The sequence below is a fragment of the Chelon labrosus genome, assembly GCF_963514085.1.
Source record: "Chelon labrosus genome assembly, chromosome: 12".
NCBI classification, from domain to species: Eukaryota; Metazoa; Chordata; class Actinopteri; order Mugiliformes; family Mugilidae; genus Chelon; species Chelon labrosus.
The window spans coordinates 15,473,598-15,489,781 of NC_140345.1; the positions used below are offsets into that span (position 1 = coordinate 15,473,598).

Genomic DNA, 16,184 nt, shown 5'->3' on the forward strand with positions numbered 1-16,184 from the left:
CCCTCCCCTCAACCCATTGGACCCAAAGGCCCCCACTAAAAAAAATTGTGTTGCCAGACACCACAGGACACCCTCAGAAGGTCAGTGTCCATTCTCTGATGAGTCACAACTGTTTTAGAGGCTCAAGGGAGACCTGCACAATATTAGGAAGATGGTCATAATGTTATGCTTGATCAGAAAGGTGAAATGTCTGTTGAATAACCAACCTGAAACTGAAATCAGTGCGGTTTACTGGCATATTTTACAAACCAATATCATGCTAAATTTGTCACAAACACTGGGGAGGACGTACTATCTATGATGGCACCAGATGTTGGCAAGATGGGACGATGAAGGTCGAGTTGTACTAAACTAGTTAAAAGGTCACAGGAAAGACGATGAAATACGTACTCCCGACAACTAACCCTGAACATGGAAATTAAATGTTTTTGCCGTCCATCATGAAGAAGAATGCAGAAAGACTGATTTTCCATTTCATCATTATTTTATTTCATTGTTTTTTTCCTCCTATTTGACAAGTTGGCTGATTTAGCCCAGAAGACAAAATAAAAACCAGTGTTTACTAGTACGAGTTCTGTACAATTCACCAGTGATACACACCAGTATAGCTTACAATATACCAACATGAGCAGATTTACGCAACAACAAGGAGATAAAATAGATTGTTTTGTTGTTTTTTTTTTTTGTTCACATTTTTATCCCTATAACACCCAGATATCTGAACATTTTTCATTGCTGGCTAGATGTGGAAATCCCATCTGGGTAAAATAGGATTTAAAAAAAAAAAAAAAAAGTTAGGATGTGGTTTTTGGTGCTGTGCAAATATGCTCTTCTCCATAGCAGTATATCATGCTATACTGGTACAGTCACCAGTTTGTTTCATGTAGCAGTATGTCATACTCCTCGTGGGGTCAGTTTCAACAAAGATATGTGATCAGCTCCTTATCAGTTCAGTGTTTTGTGTCTGCGAGACGAGTCGTGTGGCTCCACATTTCATGTGTTCGTATGCTTCCTCGGGGATCACTGCTAGGAAGGAAGTTTTTAAACTATTGCACCTGACAGAAACTCGGCACAAAGGTTCCAGGTGTGAGGTTTGTTTTGCGTCCTCGGGAAACAAACTTTTTGCACCACTGGTGGGTGATTGGACAGGCGTGGCACCAGTTCTTGTATGAGGGAACATCTGAATGATACTGGGACTATATGTGAGAAGAGAACAAAGAAGAGGAGACGCTGTCCTCACAGAAACAGTTTAAGTCAAGCTCAGTGACCAGTCTGAGACATGATAGCCTCCTCTTCCTCCAAGTGTCCAGTCACTCAGACCGAACTCGGAATCCACCCTTCTTAAACGTTTGCTCTTGCTAGGATTAAATATCTGATTGTATTCCAAGTTACAGCTTTACAGACAGAGGAAGAGGACTGTGACTCACTGAGATCAACACAACAAAAAAACATGGAGCCAGCCGATTTAAAAAAAATAAAATAAAAAAAAATATGAGTAGAATAAAATGAGTGCCAGTAGGGAGTTTCCTGCCTGCGGTGTTTACCCAGACAGAGTTGGTTTCTTCACATTTGGAGTCTTTAAAACCTGCTCAGAGAGGAAGAGCTGAGGAAGACTGCAGGAAGAGAGGACAAGTAAGAAGGAAAAGATAGGAAATGTAAAGTAGAGACAAAAGAAGAGGAGAGTGTGTTTATTTGTCTTCAGGCAGCAGAGCGTTGCTAGACTGTCCTCGAGTTTTAATCTGTGTGTCTCCCCCCGCCCCCCTTCCTCTCCTCCTCTGCAATTTGAGTCTATAAATAAAACCTGGTGAGACGGAGGGAATACGGGAATGGATGGAGGAGAGAGAAGGTAGGAGACGTGAGTGAGGGAAGGCTGATTCTCCGCAACAAACCAAGATTGTGTTGCCCTGTGAGCTTTCTTCAGGGAACACCCACTCGAAGCACCGCACGGCAAACAGGAAACTTCCCGATCTGCTCGTATGATGACGGGAAGGTCGGGGAAAAGGGAGTTCACAACCAGGAGTCAAAAACATATGATCAACATCAACTAACGTAGTGACATGGCTGCTGGCTGATGTCTGAGTCCATTCCCGCTGTGAAGTTTCATGCAGATATGTTGCAGATCAGTCGCAGTCTGATCAGGTTCTGATGGCATTGCTGAAAAAGCTGTATCCCGCTAGGACCGCCAATCCACCTGAGGCCAACAACTCCAAATCCCACGTCAGTGTTAGAAGTCTCTAAGCCTTTTTACGGCTCTGACCTCTGGCTCATCTCAGATCCGCAAACCGCGGTTTAAAAATCCTCCTCTCGTCACCGTGTTCGCGTCCAAATAGAGCAAAGCTGCCAAGTCCCTGATTCAGGAAGTGTTTTTGCTGTGTTCTTGTGTTATGAAAGTCACAGTGGTGGAGATTTTAATCCCAGATGAACTGATTAGCTCGGCTAACGCAGGACTGAACACCTAATGATTCTTCACAGACTGTTATCAGGACGTCAGAGCCATTGTTCTCTCGCGGATGTAAAGCAAGCACCTCTAGACGTCATAAACCCAGGAGTCTATAGTTCTCCACTGCCAACAGGGACCATACCGATGCAGCCTCTCCTGTTGATCAGCTCGGCCGATTTAGGGCTAGTGTGGGCGGGACTGGGCCATCATCTTGAGCCGGGACTGGTCGATGACATCCAGGAGGTTCTTGGCATCGACGGCGAGGGCGTGAGCCGCCGTCAACATCTGCTTCTTGTAGTCCTGCTGGAGACTAGGACGAGGCACAAATATAGACGTTTGTTACACAACAGAGATTTACCGGTCAAGGTAGAGGAGCTGTGTCACTAACTGAACCTTTCTGAGGTGTCCAAATCTAGTCTTTGTCTAATCTGACGGTGTTGGTTACCTACCTGGTCATCACATATTGTTGGGCTAACTTCATTTTCCCAATCAGCTCCGCCAAGTCAGAGTTCAACAGCTTTTGTGCCATCTCGATCTGCGACAGGATAAAAAACAAAATTGTGCGATCACTGCTGTGATTTCAACAACATCCTATGATAGTAAGGAACGCGAACAATTTGCAGCTTGTGTCATAAGGGAAGAGTTTCTACCTCTCTGTGTGTACTGGCTGGGAGTTGAGGTAGAGTCTCATCCACTGTGGCCAATAACGTCCTCAACGCCAGACCCACATCCTGAAACAACAACAATATACAGACATTATCTATCTCTATCTATAATTTATTTGGAATAAGAAATGTTCTTTGTGTTCTTTGCCAAAAGTATTAGAATTGAAAATATGCCGAGGAGTGAGATGCACTCGTGAGAGAGTCTGCGTTACCTTGACCATGGGCACATATTCCTCCGGAGGCGCGGGCTGAATCTTGCTCGACATCTCGATCACAGCTTTGACCAGTCCCGTCACGTTCTCGTACACTTTGTCGTTGGAGCGGTCCAGGTTGGCGGTGGGGGGCGGGCTTATCTCCTGAGGCTGCAGCTGGTCGACGAGATGAAAAGAAAGAAAATGAGTAGCCATCTAAAATGAATGAACAGACACCCGGGGACAGAGGAGTGGGAGCTGATGGAAGAAAAAAGCGGCTGAGACTGTATAAATAACGGAGATGCCGACGACAAAACGTTTATAATCAAAGTTGCCCCCAACAAATCTGGCTTCATGATAGAGCTTTACGTGAATCACGTCTCGGTTAATCAAACGTTTTTGGAAGAAGAGAAGCCACTAAGGAACACAGAACAAAGAACAAAGTGAGCCATGGAGATAATTTAATGGATTAATGACTAAGTGAGTGAATGGATGAATGACTGAATGAATTAATATGTGAAGGATAATTGGCTCTATGACATGCTTTGACTTGGCAGATATGATCAAGTGTAGTTTTCTAATCTTTCCACTAGGTGGCAGTGTCACACAGGCTTTATCAGTCCTCTCTATAGACGGAGACAAACTAAATCTAAAAACTAAATCAAAGCTGGGAGTTTCTATTGATTTATGACAAATCACAGAAAATATCTTTTAAAATAATTACCAATTAGCTCTTGGTGTTAGTTTGGAGAGGAAAGCGCGAGAGAAAGTAGAAAACTGACCGGTATCGACACAACAAAGGGAGCTGCAGGGATGAAATCAGTGTGTTTAAATGTTGAGGCTACAGAATGTGATTGGTCGGACAGAGAAATCACGGATCGAGAGAAGGATTAAATGAATCCATGAGGAGACAAGACGCACAGTAAACACACACAGACGGTGTGCTGCTTACCCGCCAGGGCTAGGGGTCAACAGTAAGGCAGAGTGGAGGAGGAGGAGGAGGAGGAGGAGAAGGAGGAGGAGGGGAGGGAGAGACGGAGCAGCCAACGGAAAGAAGATAAAAAGGAAAAATATTAATGCTAAATAAAGTATTTAATAAAACGTGCAGTGTGTATATTTGTTAACTCTTGTGCACATGTGCTGTAGTTTCAGGTGTTAATAACAGTGAATGTGGACATTTCTTGTTTTTTGTGTACATCACCATATGTATGCTTGTGTGTGTGCGTGTGTGTGTACCTTGACTCCGTCATTGTAACTGTCTCCAGTATTTAGGCAGGCCAGACTGCCCACCTGGCTCTGGGCCCCGGGTCGAGGGGGTTTCTTTGGGGGTGCCACATGCTCTGCAGGAAACAGCGTATAAAAATCTAAATTACTTCTAAAAGTTTTATAGTTTCGTAACAAGCTGTGGACAGATTCAGCTTTGGCTCCTCAGCAGCTCTCAGTTTAAAGTCGAAGGCTGATCATCAACATCCATATAAGGATGCAACTAATGAATACTTTTCTTCCTGATCTCACGTAGTAACATCTATGAAAAACGCCCAAAATCCAACACAGCCCAAAAATCAATGCATTAAACATTTAGAATCTGAAAAGCAACATGTTGATTGACTGATTGAGTATAAAAGTAATAAATGAGGAAAATAGATTTAATAAGTTCTTGATATATAAAAACCTACGCTATCCAAACTGCAAAATGATCACGCTGGAAATCTATTTCAAGCTGAATGTTTTTCTCTGCTCTCCGTGCTCGGCGCTCTAAACGCACGTTTGGCGTATTTACGCTCGGAGCACACAACATATTGAGTTTGACACGCTGTCTGAGTCCATATAAACAGAGGTTGGTTTTGCTCACAAGCAGACAGAAAGGCTGCAGAGTTCACAATCAGATCTGTCACATCGTGTCCGCAGACTAAACTCTGCAGACGGACGATGAAACACACAAACTGACACTCGTTCTTCTGCGCATTAGCCAGAAAGAGAGAGGGAGATACATAATCTGTATAGTGAGTGGTAGATGTGTGAGCTGCAAATTTTAGAAGATAAAAAAAGCAAGAGAGAATAAAACAATGATAGTTACGCAACGCTAATTATGGAGGCTTGTCTATTACCTGCTTTGCCGACGGGCTGGTATATGTGCTGGTTTCCTGTCTGCACAAACAAACAAAACATTGGGTTAGCAAGTGCACAGTCTCAAGAAATTAGAGCATCACCACCAGCGGTCTCCGAAACATGAAGGAATCCAATTTAATTTTCTTGTCACACAACACCGAGTCTCAATTTGCACACAGCGTGTTCACAGACGTCTCCAGTCGTGGAGTGTGTTTTCAGTGGTGTGTGTGGTCTAGTACTGTGTTACTTAACTGAAGTATTCTGTGTGATTACACAGGGATGACAAAAAAAAAAATAAATGTGTCCTTTGTTAGAGCTACTCTTTAAAAACTGGAAGAGATTCCTGCAGCCTGTCTTTATGATTTGATGGTCGTGAACAACAATTTGTTGCCACAAGCCGTCTTGCGGTGCCAGGCATGTTACATATTTCCACAGTCGTACTATTGCTGCGTCTTTCTTGTTTTCTCTGTGTGAGAAAACAGCACGGAGGGATTGGAAAGCCTCTGTGCCATCAGAGTGTTGCGGTTTGACAACCACCAACACCCAAAAATACTCCACTACAGCAATTTACATCCACACACACACAAACGAGGGAGATTTTCCCACCACAAACCACAACCATTCCATGGGAGGAGGAGGAGGAGGAGGAGGAGGAAGACAAGCAAGAGAGATGAATTACAGAGACGGAAATATCTGGCCCATGGCAACTTCAGACTTCTACAGCAACTTCTGCTGGCATCGGGGGAAATCACAGACATCAACGTGCAGCTGAGGGTTCAGCTCTGGTGTCCAGGTTTGGGGTGAAGTTGAACAAAAGCTCTGATCTACAACATTATTTAGATCCAGAATGAAGAAACCAGGGGCTTCAAGAGAAACATAATTTCGACAGAGAAGAAGAGATGTTTCTGCACCACCTGGGTGTTCACAGCATATAACCACCAGTATGTTTCGCTGTCGTGCAGAAGTCACCGAGCATGTTATTTGAGTTACATCAGCGTGTGCAATTTAAAAATTATGTGGTTAGCTCTCTTAAGTGATCACAAATGCGAAGGCCAAGAATGTCGTCTTTCACAAACAATTAAAGCAGCAGACTTTAACAAATAAGTGAATGTGATGTGTGCTGATTACACTAATCACAGACTGTGTTACTCTCTGTGCCAGAAGGGGGGTGGACAGAAAAAAAATAGAAATCTGCACTGCAGCTTTAATGGTTTGGTAAAATGTCAGGAAAGAAAAAAAAAAGGCTAATTTAAGTCAATGATGGTCAAAGAGATGGTGCAGGAGTGGCGTTGAGGTGCACAAGTAACACTTATGCAGACAGCTTGGGACGTGTGATGCCGCCCACCCGGTCAAACAAAGCTACCACGCCATTATCAGTTAAGTTAAGACCTGACCGGTTTAATTAAATTTTAATCAAAACTGTTCTTGTTCCAAGCTGTAAACGTGTTTATTTCTGGGCATCTTAAATCGAAGGTGTATGGGGATCGGCTCGCTTTTGCACCATGCCTCAAGTGGCCACTCAAGGAACTGCAGTTTTGGTCATTTATTGACTTGTCCTAAACCCAAATATATTCAGTTTACTACGACTTACTAGTCAACTTACTAATCAACACTAAAAACAAATAGTCTCATTTCTAAATGCGGCTTATCATCATCCTATATGCTATAACGACAATCTCAAGGCTTCCAACACTGACCAGATTTGCTGACAGATGGTCAAACTTGGGCAGAGAGAGACGGAAAGCTGCCTAAAGGGACAACTTTGTTTTCTCGCAACAGTCGTCTATTAATATCCAGAGATACTGTGAGAATCCATCGACCCCGCATCGCTGACACCCCCCTCCATCCCCAACAGGTCACTTCCTGTCGCTGGATCAATCCCCTCGGCTCCAACTAAAACAAACACGGTGCTGCGGCCAATCGCAGCGAGTCTGACCATAACACGGACGTCCGTCGCCGTTTGTCTTTATCAGACATCCTCCTTGACTTTTAAAAACACAAACACTTCAGGAAAATAACTTCCCTTCATAGTAGGGTGTTGAGTCATGATTTTGGACAGTGAAAGAAGACAGCTATTAGTAAAAAGTAACTTACCGGTGGTTGGAGTCCACCTTCCTCTCTGTCCAGACTCCCTCTCGAGCTTCTTGTGTCTGGTTTCTAAAAACACAAATAAACGCAAACCTTAGATCTCCTTATAGCAACATACTGAAGTTTAGAGATGGTCATACTTCATGATTACTTTGAGAGATTTACAGAGACAGATTTGAAGAGCGGTAATTACAGTTGTGCCAGATTGATTATCTGTTCCAGGCTTTCAGGCGGAGTTAGAGCTTTGATTCCTTGGTTACTCTTTGAGACGAAACCCTTTTAAGCCGTGCTGTCAGCTCTATGTCCCACACTGGGGTCACACTGGTCCCATATGTGTTTCAGACTCATTCACCTAAACCGAGATTCACACAATATATTTGGAGGCCAACCCTCCAACTTCCAGAGTCCAAAGTCTTAAAATGACTAACTGAATAAGGAAATAACTACAATAAATAAATACATCAGCAACACAAATCTGCGGGATCCAAAAATCCACAAAAAGTTAAGAACAATGTTTTACACTGATGACTTTTTATGACTAAACAGCAACGCAACCCAAGTAAAAACAAACACCAGCTAAGAAACAAACATCCATCCAGCCGACCTCCCACATCCCATCCTCACATACCAGTTTTCCGAGACAGGACTTGAAGACCAGCATTGCCATGGAGTTCATCAAAGTTGCCTGATGAATCGTTTAAGTCCGAGCTGTCTGACGTGTTGTGTCTCTTCTCCTTATCTTACAGTTTCTCTCTAAGGCTGCCTGATTTTTTTATTTTTTTGCCCTGTCTGTCTGCTTTCCTAAATCCTGGTCTGTGCCAGCAGATTAATCAAGAGAAGAATACAGATTCAACTCCAACTTCCTGCATCCAGCATACTTATATCTGACTCTGACGCACGGAGGGAGAGAGGGAAGGAGAAGAGGAGGAGGAGGAGGAGGAGGAGGGACGGAGCACGCTGCCAACGAGCTGTCAGTATACGAGCAGATATACCCTTCTTTCCCAAACCCTTCTGTTTTTTTCTCCTCCCTCTCTCTCCCACCCCTCCTCTCGTCCCTCCCTGATGTGACAGTGTTAGAAAAAAAAAAAAAAACAGCCAGCCTAAGACGCATGTGCACGCGCACAAACACACACACACACACTTAACGCTTCCTCAGCTTTTCAGTAACCTTGTGTGTTGTCAGTCGGTGGTTGTGGGTCAAAGACAGACTGTTGACTGGGCTGTCAGATTCTGTAAGCCTATCATTAGCCTGGAATTCACTCAGGCCACACCTGCCTACAAACTCTCGCTCTCACACACACAGACACACAAACACGCACAATAAAATTCTTGAGCAAAAAAAAAACAAAAAAAAACCCAGACATCTCCTTTAATCACTGTTCACAGAAAAATGCATCCAACATAAAACGTTCCTCCCTCTAGACAACCTCGTCTTTCTGTCCCCCGAGTCTTTCTTTCAGAAATAACACACCATAGATCTCTCAGACAGCATCAAAGCCTGCGTTCATTCATCTTTTCTTTGTCCGAGTCTGTGCACTGTAGAACAACTGGAAAACAGTTGCTAAGATTCACGGCAAGGAGACACGGCTTACTACATGTAAGTAATTTTCAAAAAAAATATGTAAAGAGCAGGTAGAGACACATTTTTACAAGTTCTATGTGACGTTTCCAATACAAGTTGTAACGAAGATTCGAAAAAACTCCTAACACTAAACCAGATGTACTGTAGCTGATCTCTAGTTACAAATCAATGCACTTTGGTAGAAATTGATTCAGGATGAATCTGAAGCAGAGAGCAGCTCACAAAACGTGGCTGACATGTTTAACCCAAATAATGTGCATTTGTTACGTTGCCTAACTAATCTAAAGCTGTGTGCTCTTGCTGTGTTTACATGGACACTAGCATTCCTCTGACAATCAGGATAAAAATGATTTACCACGTAAGTCAGAGCAGAATGGCCACATTGAGAGGGGAGGTGTAAAGCTTTAATAAGTAAAGATTAGCGCCTAATAATAATCATGTGGATGCTCGGCCAATTGTTTAGCTCTAGGTCGAATAAATACATTCTTTCTGCACACGTTTGCTCAATGTAGGGTAAACATCAGGCGACGTGGCGGTAGATAAACAGACCAGCTATGTGGCCGACAACATTTTGTTTTGAAAGCGTCAAAAATTTGTCAAAATGCTCGTGTGTGAGAAGACGAAAAGATGAACAAAGCTGGAACTGATGTGGGCAGCACCGTTGGATCCGTTATGAGCTTCTTATTCTATTGAATGAATTCAGTGTTGGGAAAAACAACTTGTTCCTCTGACACATTAAAGCGAGCAGCACCATTTTCCACATGTCAGAAATCCTACATTCTGATTAATGTTTAAGGTTATGTAAACACATTTACTTGATCATTACATTTCTGTTCAGAATGACTCTAATCAGACTGAAGCATGTATTGTCCACTGACTGCAGGAGATCAAGGCAGGGCATCCATGACGGCACCATTACATCAAGGCTCAAGGGAAATAGTCGAAATTTTAAAGTTAAGAAATCTTAACAAACACCTGAATGAGCAGGCGTCTGGAATAATTAAAACGTATTTTACACCAGCACGGTCAGACTTGACTGACTTTATGAGACACCTTTATGAGACACCATGGCAACAACCACCACATCAACCACATGTTTCTCCACCTTTTTAGAGTCATCTGGCACATTTCCACTGTAGTCTGTGCTACCCACAGCGTCTCAGTATTTGTGTGGACTTCCGTTTTGCATCTTGTTGAGTTTCCTCGCTTTAAAGCATTTGAAATGCTGCTGTTGTCAGATTGTTTAAGATGTTTTGCCTATTTTGCAGTGTATTAATAATGAAATATAATAATTCATGAGAGGAACGTTTTTTTTATGTATGCCAATTAATTCAGTTGTAAAAACAAAAAAACTGACAACATGCACTATGTAAAGACAAACAGCAAGTAAACAAGACATACTTGGCTTACAGTGAGCACAGTGTGCCATGCAGAACATCACAAAAAAATAAAATAAAAACAGCGAAGAAGAAAAATAATACATCAGAGCTCTTAAAATGAAGCAGTTACTCCTGATAGACATGTTTATAACTATGGAGATGTGTTGTGTTTATGCTGTTTTAATGATGTATTAAAAATGAAACTGGTCTTTTTTTTTTTATTTCAGAAAGGCTCTGAAATACAAATTAACTTTTATTTCACTTATCATGCCACTAACAGCAGAAAGTATTTCAAACTAAATCCAAACATACTTTTACAGCCTCTGTATTGCATTTTCCACTGTGTGTGTGCTGTGATGTGCTGTGCTGTGTGTGTTACCAGCAGCCTTTCCTCCTGTTCCAGCCACCTCTGATCCTCCTCCATCTGCTGCTGTTGTATCATCAGCTGTTCCTCCATTAACAGGCACTGCTGGCCTACACACTGCTGCATGTCTACTGCCCTGTCCTACACACAGACACACACACACACACACAAATGTGCAACAAAAGACAAGCATAGCATAACAGACATGCACACGGCAGACATAGACATGAAGAGAAACGTGCACACGTACACACAAATAAGACAAACAGACATAAACACCAGACTGATGAGAGGCTGGACTGAGATGGTGGACGCATGCACACTAAAAGTAAAAGACATCGATGACTCACACGCCTTGTCTTTTAAGTAAATGTGTGAAACTGCTCATTCTTTGAGCTTACCAATTAAAAAACGTAAAAAGACTCAAATAACATTGACCTCTCTTTGTTTGAGAATAAAATAATAAGTACAACTGGGTATGTGGTTGACTGAGTTGAAACAGCAAACTTCTGTCTTTCCATCATGTCACGACTTACCCGTGTGTGCATATCTGTGTGTGCATGAGCATGAGTGTATAAATCGGTCTCCTACCTCCATCGCAGAGCCCCACAGCGCCATGTCCTGTCCGTGCGGATGGGGAAGGTGCTGCGCGTGCGAGTGTGCGTGGACGTGGTGGCGGGGGTGCGTGTGTGCGTGGTGCGTGTCCAGCATCGCGGCTTGAGGAGGGTACAGGGCGCTGGGCACAGAGGGGAGGGTGTGAGGGCCTGGATACCCTGCCATCTGACAACACACACACACACACACACGATGAGGTTATTCACTTTGTATGTCCAGATTGCTGAAACCATTTTGTAATTACACTAATGTAAAATGTTTTTTTTACATACCTGGTAGTGTCCAGGATGCTGGGGGCTGGGGTAAAAACCTTCACTCGAGCGAGGGCTGGGATATCCTGGTCTACTCGGCTACAGACAGAGACAGATAGAGGAAAAAAGGATAGAAAGACAGAGAAGGTAGAGGTTGAGAAATAGAAAGAAGAGGGAAAAACTAAATTACAGTTGTTGTGTTGGATCATGTTTTTCCCCTTAACTAAACGTTAGAAGACAGGACACTGGGTCACTCAGACAATCAAACACACAAACCCCCAGGAGCTGTTTGTGTGGCTGGGTTAGCTGTCAATCAAAACAGGGAACACCCACAGGGCTGCAGAACCCAGCAAGCTGTTAGTGTAACGGTTACGTAACAAACAACAACATCCATGGATTACTGCGGTAAAACTGTGTTATACTCATGAGCTGTTGATCACTGGTTAGATGTGATGCAGGTGTGTAAACAGAGAGTTGCATGTTCACCAAAGACCTCTCTTTCAAGCACTGGGGTGGCTGTACTGTTGCAGACCAGGCTGCATGACACAAGTGTGAAACATTCCCAAACAGAGCCTGTTGTGAAAGAACCGAGTTTAGTAGAGGACAGCGAGTCTTGATGCGTTTTTTTTTTTCTATTCTTTGTCCGGCTAAAAACAGAAGTGCTTGGTGAACCCACAGGGTTGTTTCTTCTGTTGACTGGTGGAGATGAAGCTGCTGAAAGTGTATGAACAGTTGTCCCTTTAAAAATGACTTTGACTTCAGAGCCGATTTCTAACACCACCGTGTTGCAACCTCTACCTTCCACAGTCTCTCATAGTAGCTTTGTCTGGACCACACCTCCGACAGCAAGACAGACACAAAGACAGACAGTGAGCGAAGCAGGAAGACGGCAAAGAAAGACAAGAAGAAGGGGCAAGGAAAGAAAGCAGGAAGGGAAGGGGGGAGAAAGGACAAAGAGACACTGAAGACGAGACAAAAACTAGTCAGGCCAACAGACAGAAACGTACAGCAGGTTTGTGAACAACTCACTCGCGGAAGGACATGGTCTTTTGTAAGAACAAACTTATATCTTGGAAGTTTAAATGTGCAGAAAGTAGATTCACATCTCTGTTGTGGTAAATCCTCAGAGAGTCAGGATTACCTGGCAATATCCAGTTTATAACAGAAAGATAAACACAAGGACAACCGACTGGGGGTTAATTTAGACAAAACTTTCACACCAGAATGAGAAGAAGTCTGGAGACTTTTGGATGACGACTTGATTTTATGAGTGAGCGACCAAATAAAAAAATAAATGGTTTTGCAAAGCAACATGAACCAGGTCTGGTCAGTATCATCACGCTTCAGAGATGCACTGTCAGGTCAACAAGTAAATGGAGCAGAAGTTTAGTCTCGCACATGTGCCACATGACACTGGTAGCCGGTGCACACTCGACATCCAAGCATGAGCACTGCAGCCGTATTTGCTTTTTTTATATCTCTGTTCATCTGCTCATGCTATAAGCAAATATGTGTCTCCACAACGATGTGCTTTGCATTGGATAAATATGTATGGTTATTTATGTATGGGAATCTCCAACAACAGGGATGATGTCAGAATAGACGTGCCAAACTGCATCTGGATTGGAGCTAAACAAACCATCTAAAAGAAATATATAATATCAGTTTACCTTCTTTTATTAATGACCACTGGCATTTAAACATATGTTGTGATTTGAAAATTAAGTCATTATAGGGCAGCAAGTTTTGGACGCACCGTACGAGGGATTCTTTTTTTTTTTTTTTTTTTAAACTAATAAACATTGTGAGATGCATGCCCCTATTATACGCCTGTAGTCCCAACACACAACTCCCCGAAGAACCTGAGGGAATTCTGAGTAGCACAGTGTAATTAAGGTTTTCTTTTACTTCATATATCACAGTTCTCAGACTCCCACACAGACACATCTATCACCACTAAAGGTCTCAGCGGGGTGCAAAAACACAGTAATGTCTCTGCAACAAGAATGTGTCACATATACTTATAACAGGAGTGAATTCAGGCTGTTAGCTCTAACTAACAGATAAACAGGACGAAGTGAAGGTAAGCCACGTCGCATTCGGACTAGCCTAGACTGTGTTTCTATTTCCAGCACTGCCTTCTTACAGGTGTGATAATTCTAACGTAATTCTAATTTGTTTTTATGTTTCACAGGAAACCATGCGTCTTTAAGGCTTAAACACTTTCGCTGAACTAAAAATGTTGGTGTGAGGGAGGCAGGGTGCTGCTACAGCTGAGGCAGCTGCAGGTAGAGACAGATCTTTTAGCGTTCTCTTTAGGTATTTATAGTAGCATGTCTTGATCCAACACTTCACACTGGTGTGCATAGTAAAGCAGAATTAGTTCTGGACTTTGGTTTCCATTTAGCATAAGAAATGTTTTGAAAATGGTTCATTTAAATGAATGGATTCAGAAAAGGTTGTTTATTCTATATACTGTATATAAATTCAATGTATGTTAGGCGAGTTGGACTGTTAACTGAGGGTATTCAGGGTTTATCACAGGCATCCTGAACAGGCTAGAAATAGGGTGCAATAATCCAAGGACACATCAAAACTATGCCCGACGCAGGCTAACACATTCAGGCACAGAAGACATTTCAGCAGCATGTCCTGCTTAAATAAAACATGCTAGCGGGCTGAGTATTAACATGCTGCTTGGACAGTTACTAAATTGGCAAGCACTGTATAATGCAAATTGGTTGGAGTTTAGTCAAAGATGAGGATTAAAACAACAGATCAAAAAATGTTGCAACCGTTGTTTGAAAAAAATTGCGGAAGTTTTCTCCCCCCCCCCCAAAAAAAAAAAAGAAAAAGAAAACCTAATATGTTCCCTAGGACTGAATCACTGCAAAGTTTTACTAGATATTTTACAAGTGGTTTGTTAAACCACATCATGATGGTGTGGTAAAGTGAAATTTTAAAAGCTCAAGAATGTTGCAACGTTTTTTGCTAGAGACACAAAGGTTTGTTCTTGTTATCAGAAAAAGCTTCAGTGCAGTTTAGCAGCTACAAAACCTGCCTTCAACGGTCTGGACATGTCTCTTTCAGAGCAGGGAATGGACAAAGGCGTACGGGGAGTTACAGGGCGGCTGGGTGGGTGAGAGTTAGTGGAGGACAGACTGTGGGCAGGGAGGACTGTCTGAGAGTGTGGAGGAGCGAGCGCGGTAGGAGGGACCAGTGGAGGCCTCCCACAAGACTGCACAGCAGAGTGCTGGGTCTGGGGGTCAAAGTCAGACCGGAATGGAGGACTGGGATTAGCCTGGCAGTCGGGGTGAAAGCTGGGCAGCAGCAGCGTTTGAAGATTAGAGTTTGACTTCGGTTGGACGTTTTGGAGGGTGTGGGGGCAAACAGACGACATGCTGCAGGGAGGAGAGTTAAGGAGTTGAGAGAAGTGCCAGGGATAGAGGTGGGAGATGTTTGACTCTGACTGGGAAGCACAGAGAATGTGGCCTTTAGTAGGAGGATTTGTCTTGTGGTGGCAGCTGCCATTGGGCAACCTGTCAGAATGTGTGTGAGGTGGAGGAAAGGCATTAGTTTGAGCCTGCAGGGACAAGGAGGGGTAAGGCTTGGGTTCAGGATTTAACTTGTGCTGAGACAAAGAGACGTTGTAGCGAGGGGTGTTGTGAATAGGAGGCGACTGAAGATGAGGACTGGGGGAAGAGGAGAGGTTAAGGGGAAATTTTAGAGATGATGGGTGGAGCAGAGGAGCAGGTAGGTGAGAGGAAGTGCAGGGAGGCGGAGGATGAGGGTTTCCAATGCAGAGGGAAAGCTGTGAGGCAAAGCGCTGGTTTTGATGGCAGTGATGATAAGGAGAAGGAGCAGAAACACAATCCAGACTGAAGGTGGGCTGCAGGGAGGGGCGACGGCTGGGCTGCAAACAGAAAGACAAAAGTAGAGGAGGGACACATGGAAATAAAAAGGTATTATGCAAGGAAAAGATGTGTTGTAGGCAGGTGGAAGGGACAGGGATGAACAAAAGCATAGTAATATTCACGGCTGCTCTGAAGCCATGCAGGGAATGAGCGTAAAGACCATAACTGATCTGAACATTGAAACTACACAAATACAGCTTTCACTCACCGTATGCAACCAAATTTAGTTTCAGAAATAAAGAGGAATGATTTGAAAGGCTTTAAAAACGCACCTCTCAATCTCATGTTCAAGACATATGGCTTCAGCTGAAACTAAAAGAAGCAGTTAACAGATGCTAACAGCAGGGGAACAGGGGGCATTAACAGAAGCAGCCAGCAGCTGGGGCAACAAGCTGTGTGAGGTGGGACGGGACCGGTTGAGGTGGGGGGGGGGCATTTACTGCATTATCACACAGGAAGTGAGCAGTTTATGTGGGTTTCATATTAAGTGGAGCAAAGTGTTGGTTGTGGTTAGGAGGCTTGTGTCATCGATTTATAATAAGAAATAAATGACAAACATGTTGAAACGCAAATGGTCCTTTTGTAT

General features: G+C 43.3%; 2 protein-coding genes across 4 annotated transcripts in view; both read right to left on the reverse strand.

Moving 5' to 3' along the window:
• Positions 1-465: 465 nt before the first annotated feature.
• The window catches only part of LOC311497006 (focal adhesion kinase 1-like), a 56,659-nt gene continuing 40,940 nt past the window's right edge, over positions 466-16,184 (reverse strand). For 2 of the 3 annotated variants that reach the window (XM_084557089.1, XM_084557088.1), the window contains 10 exons: positions 11,706-11,783; positions 11,410-11,598; positions 10,834-10,959; positions 7,500-7,562; positions 5,405-5,444; positions 4,533-4,636; positions 3,318-3,473; positions 3,091-3,171; positions 2,890-2,975; positions 466-2,750 (listed from right to left, as the gene is read on the reverse strand). In XM_084557089.1, coding sequence (XP_084413215.1) covers positions 2,624-2,750; positions 2,890-2,975; positions 3,091-3,171; positions 3,318-3,473; positions 4,533-4,636; positions 5,405-5,444; positions 7,500-7,562; positions 10,834-10,959; positions 11,410-11,598; positions 11,706-11,783 — 1,050 coding nt within the window. In that variant the 3' untranslated portion in view covers positions 466-2,623. The remainder of the gene's footprint in view (positions 2,751-2,889; positions 2,976-3,090; positions 3,172-3,317; positions 3,474-4,532; positions 4,637-5,404; positions 5,445-7,499; positions 7,563-10,833; positions 10,960-11,409; positions 11,599-11,705; positions 11,784-16,184) is intronic. The other variant, XM_084557090.1, reaches the window with a different exon arrangement.
• On the reverse strand, positions 14,626-15,708 carry LOC311497473 (uncharacterized protein; the record flags this gene model as incomplete). The annotated part of the gene is made up of 1 exon (XM_084557794.1): positions 14,626-15,708. The coding sequence occupies one exon, from the start codon at positions 15,706-15,708 to the stop codon at positions 14,716-14,718; it is 993 nt and encodes a 330-aa protein (XP_084413920.1). The 3' UTR covers positions 14,626-14,715.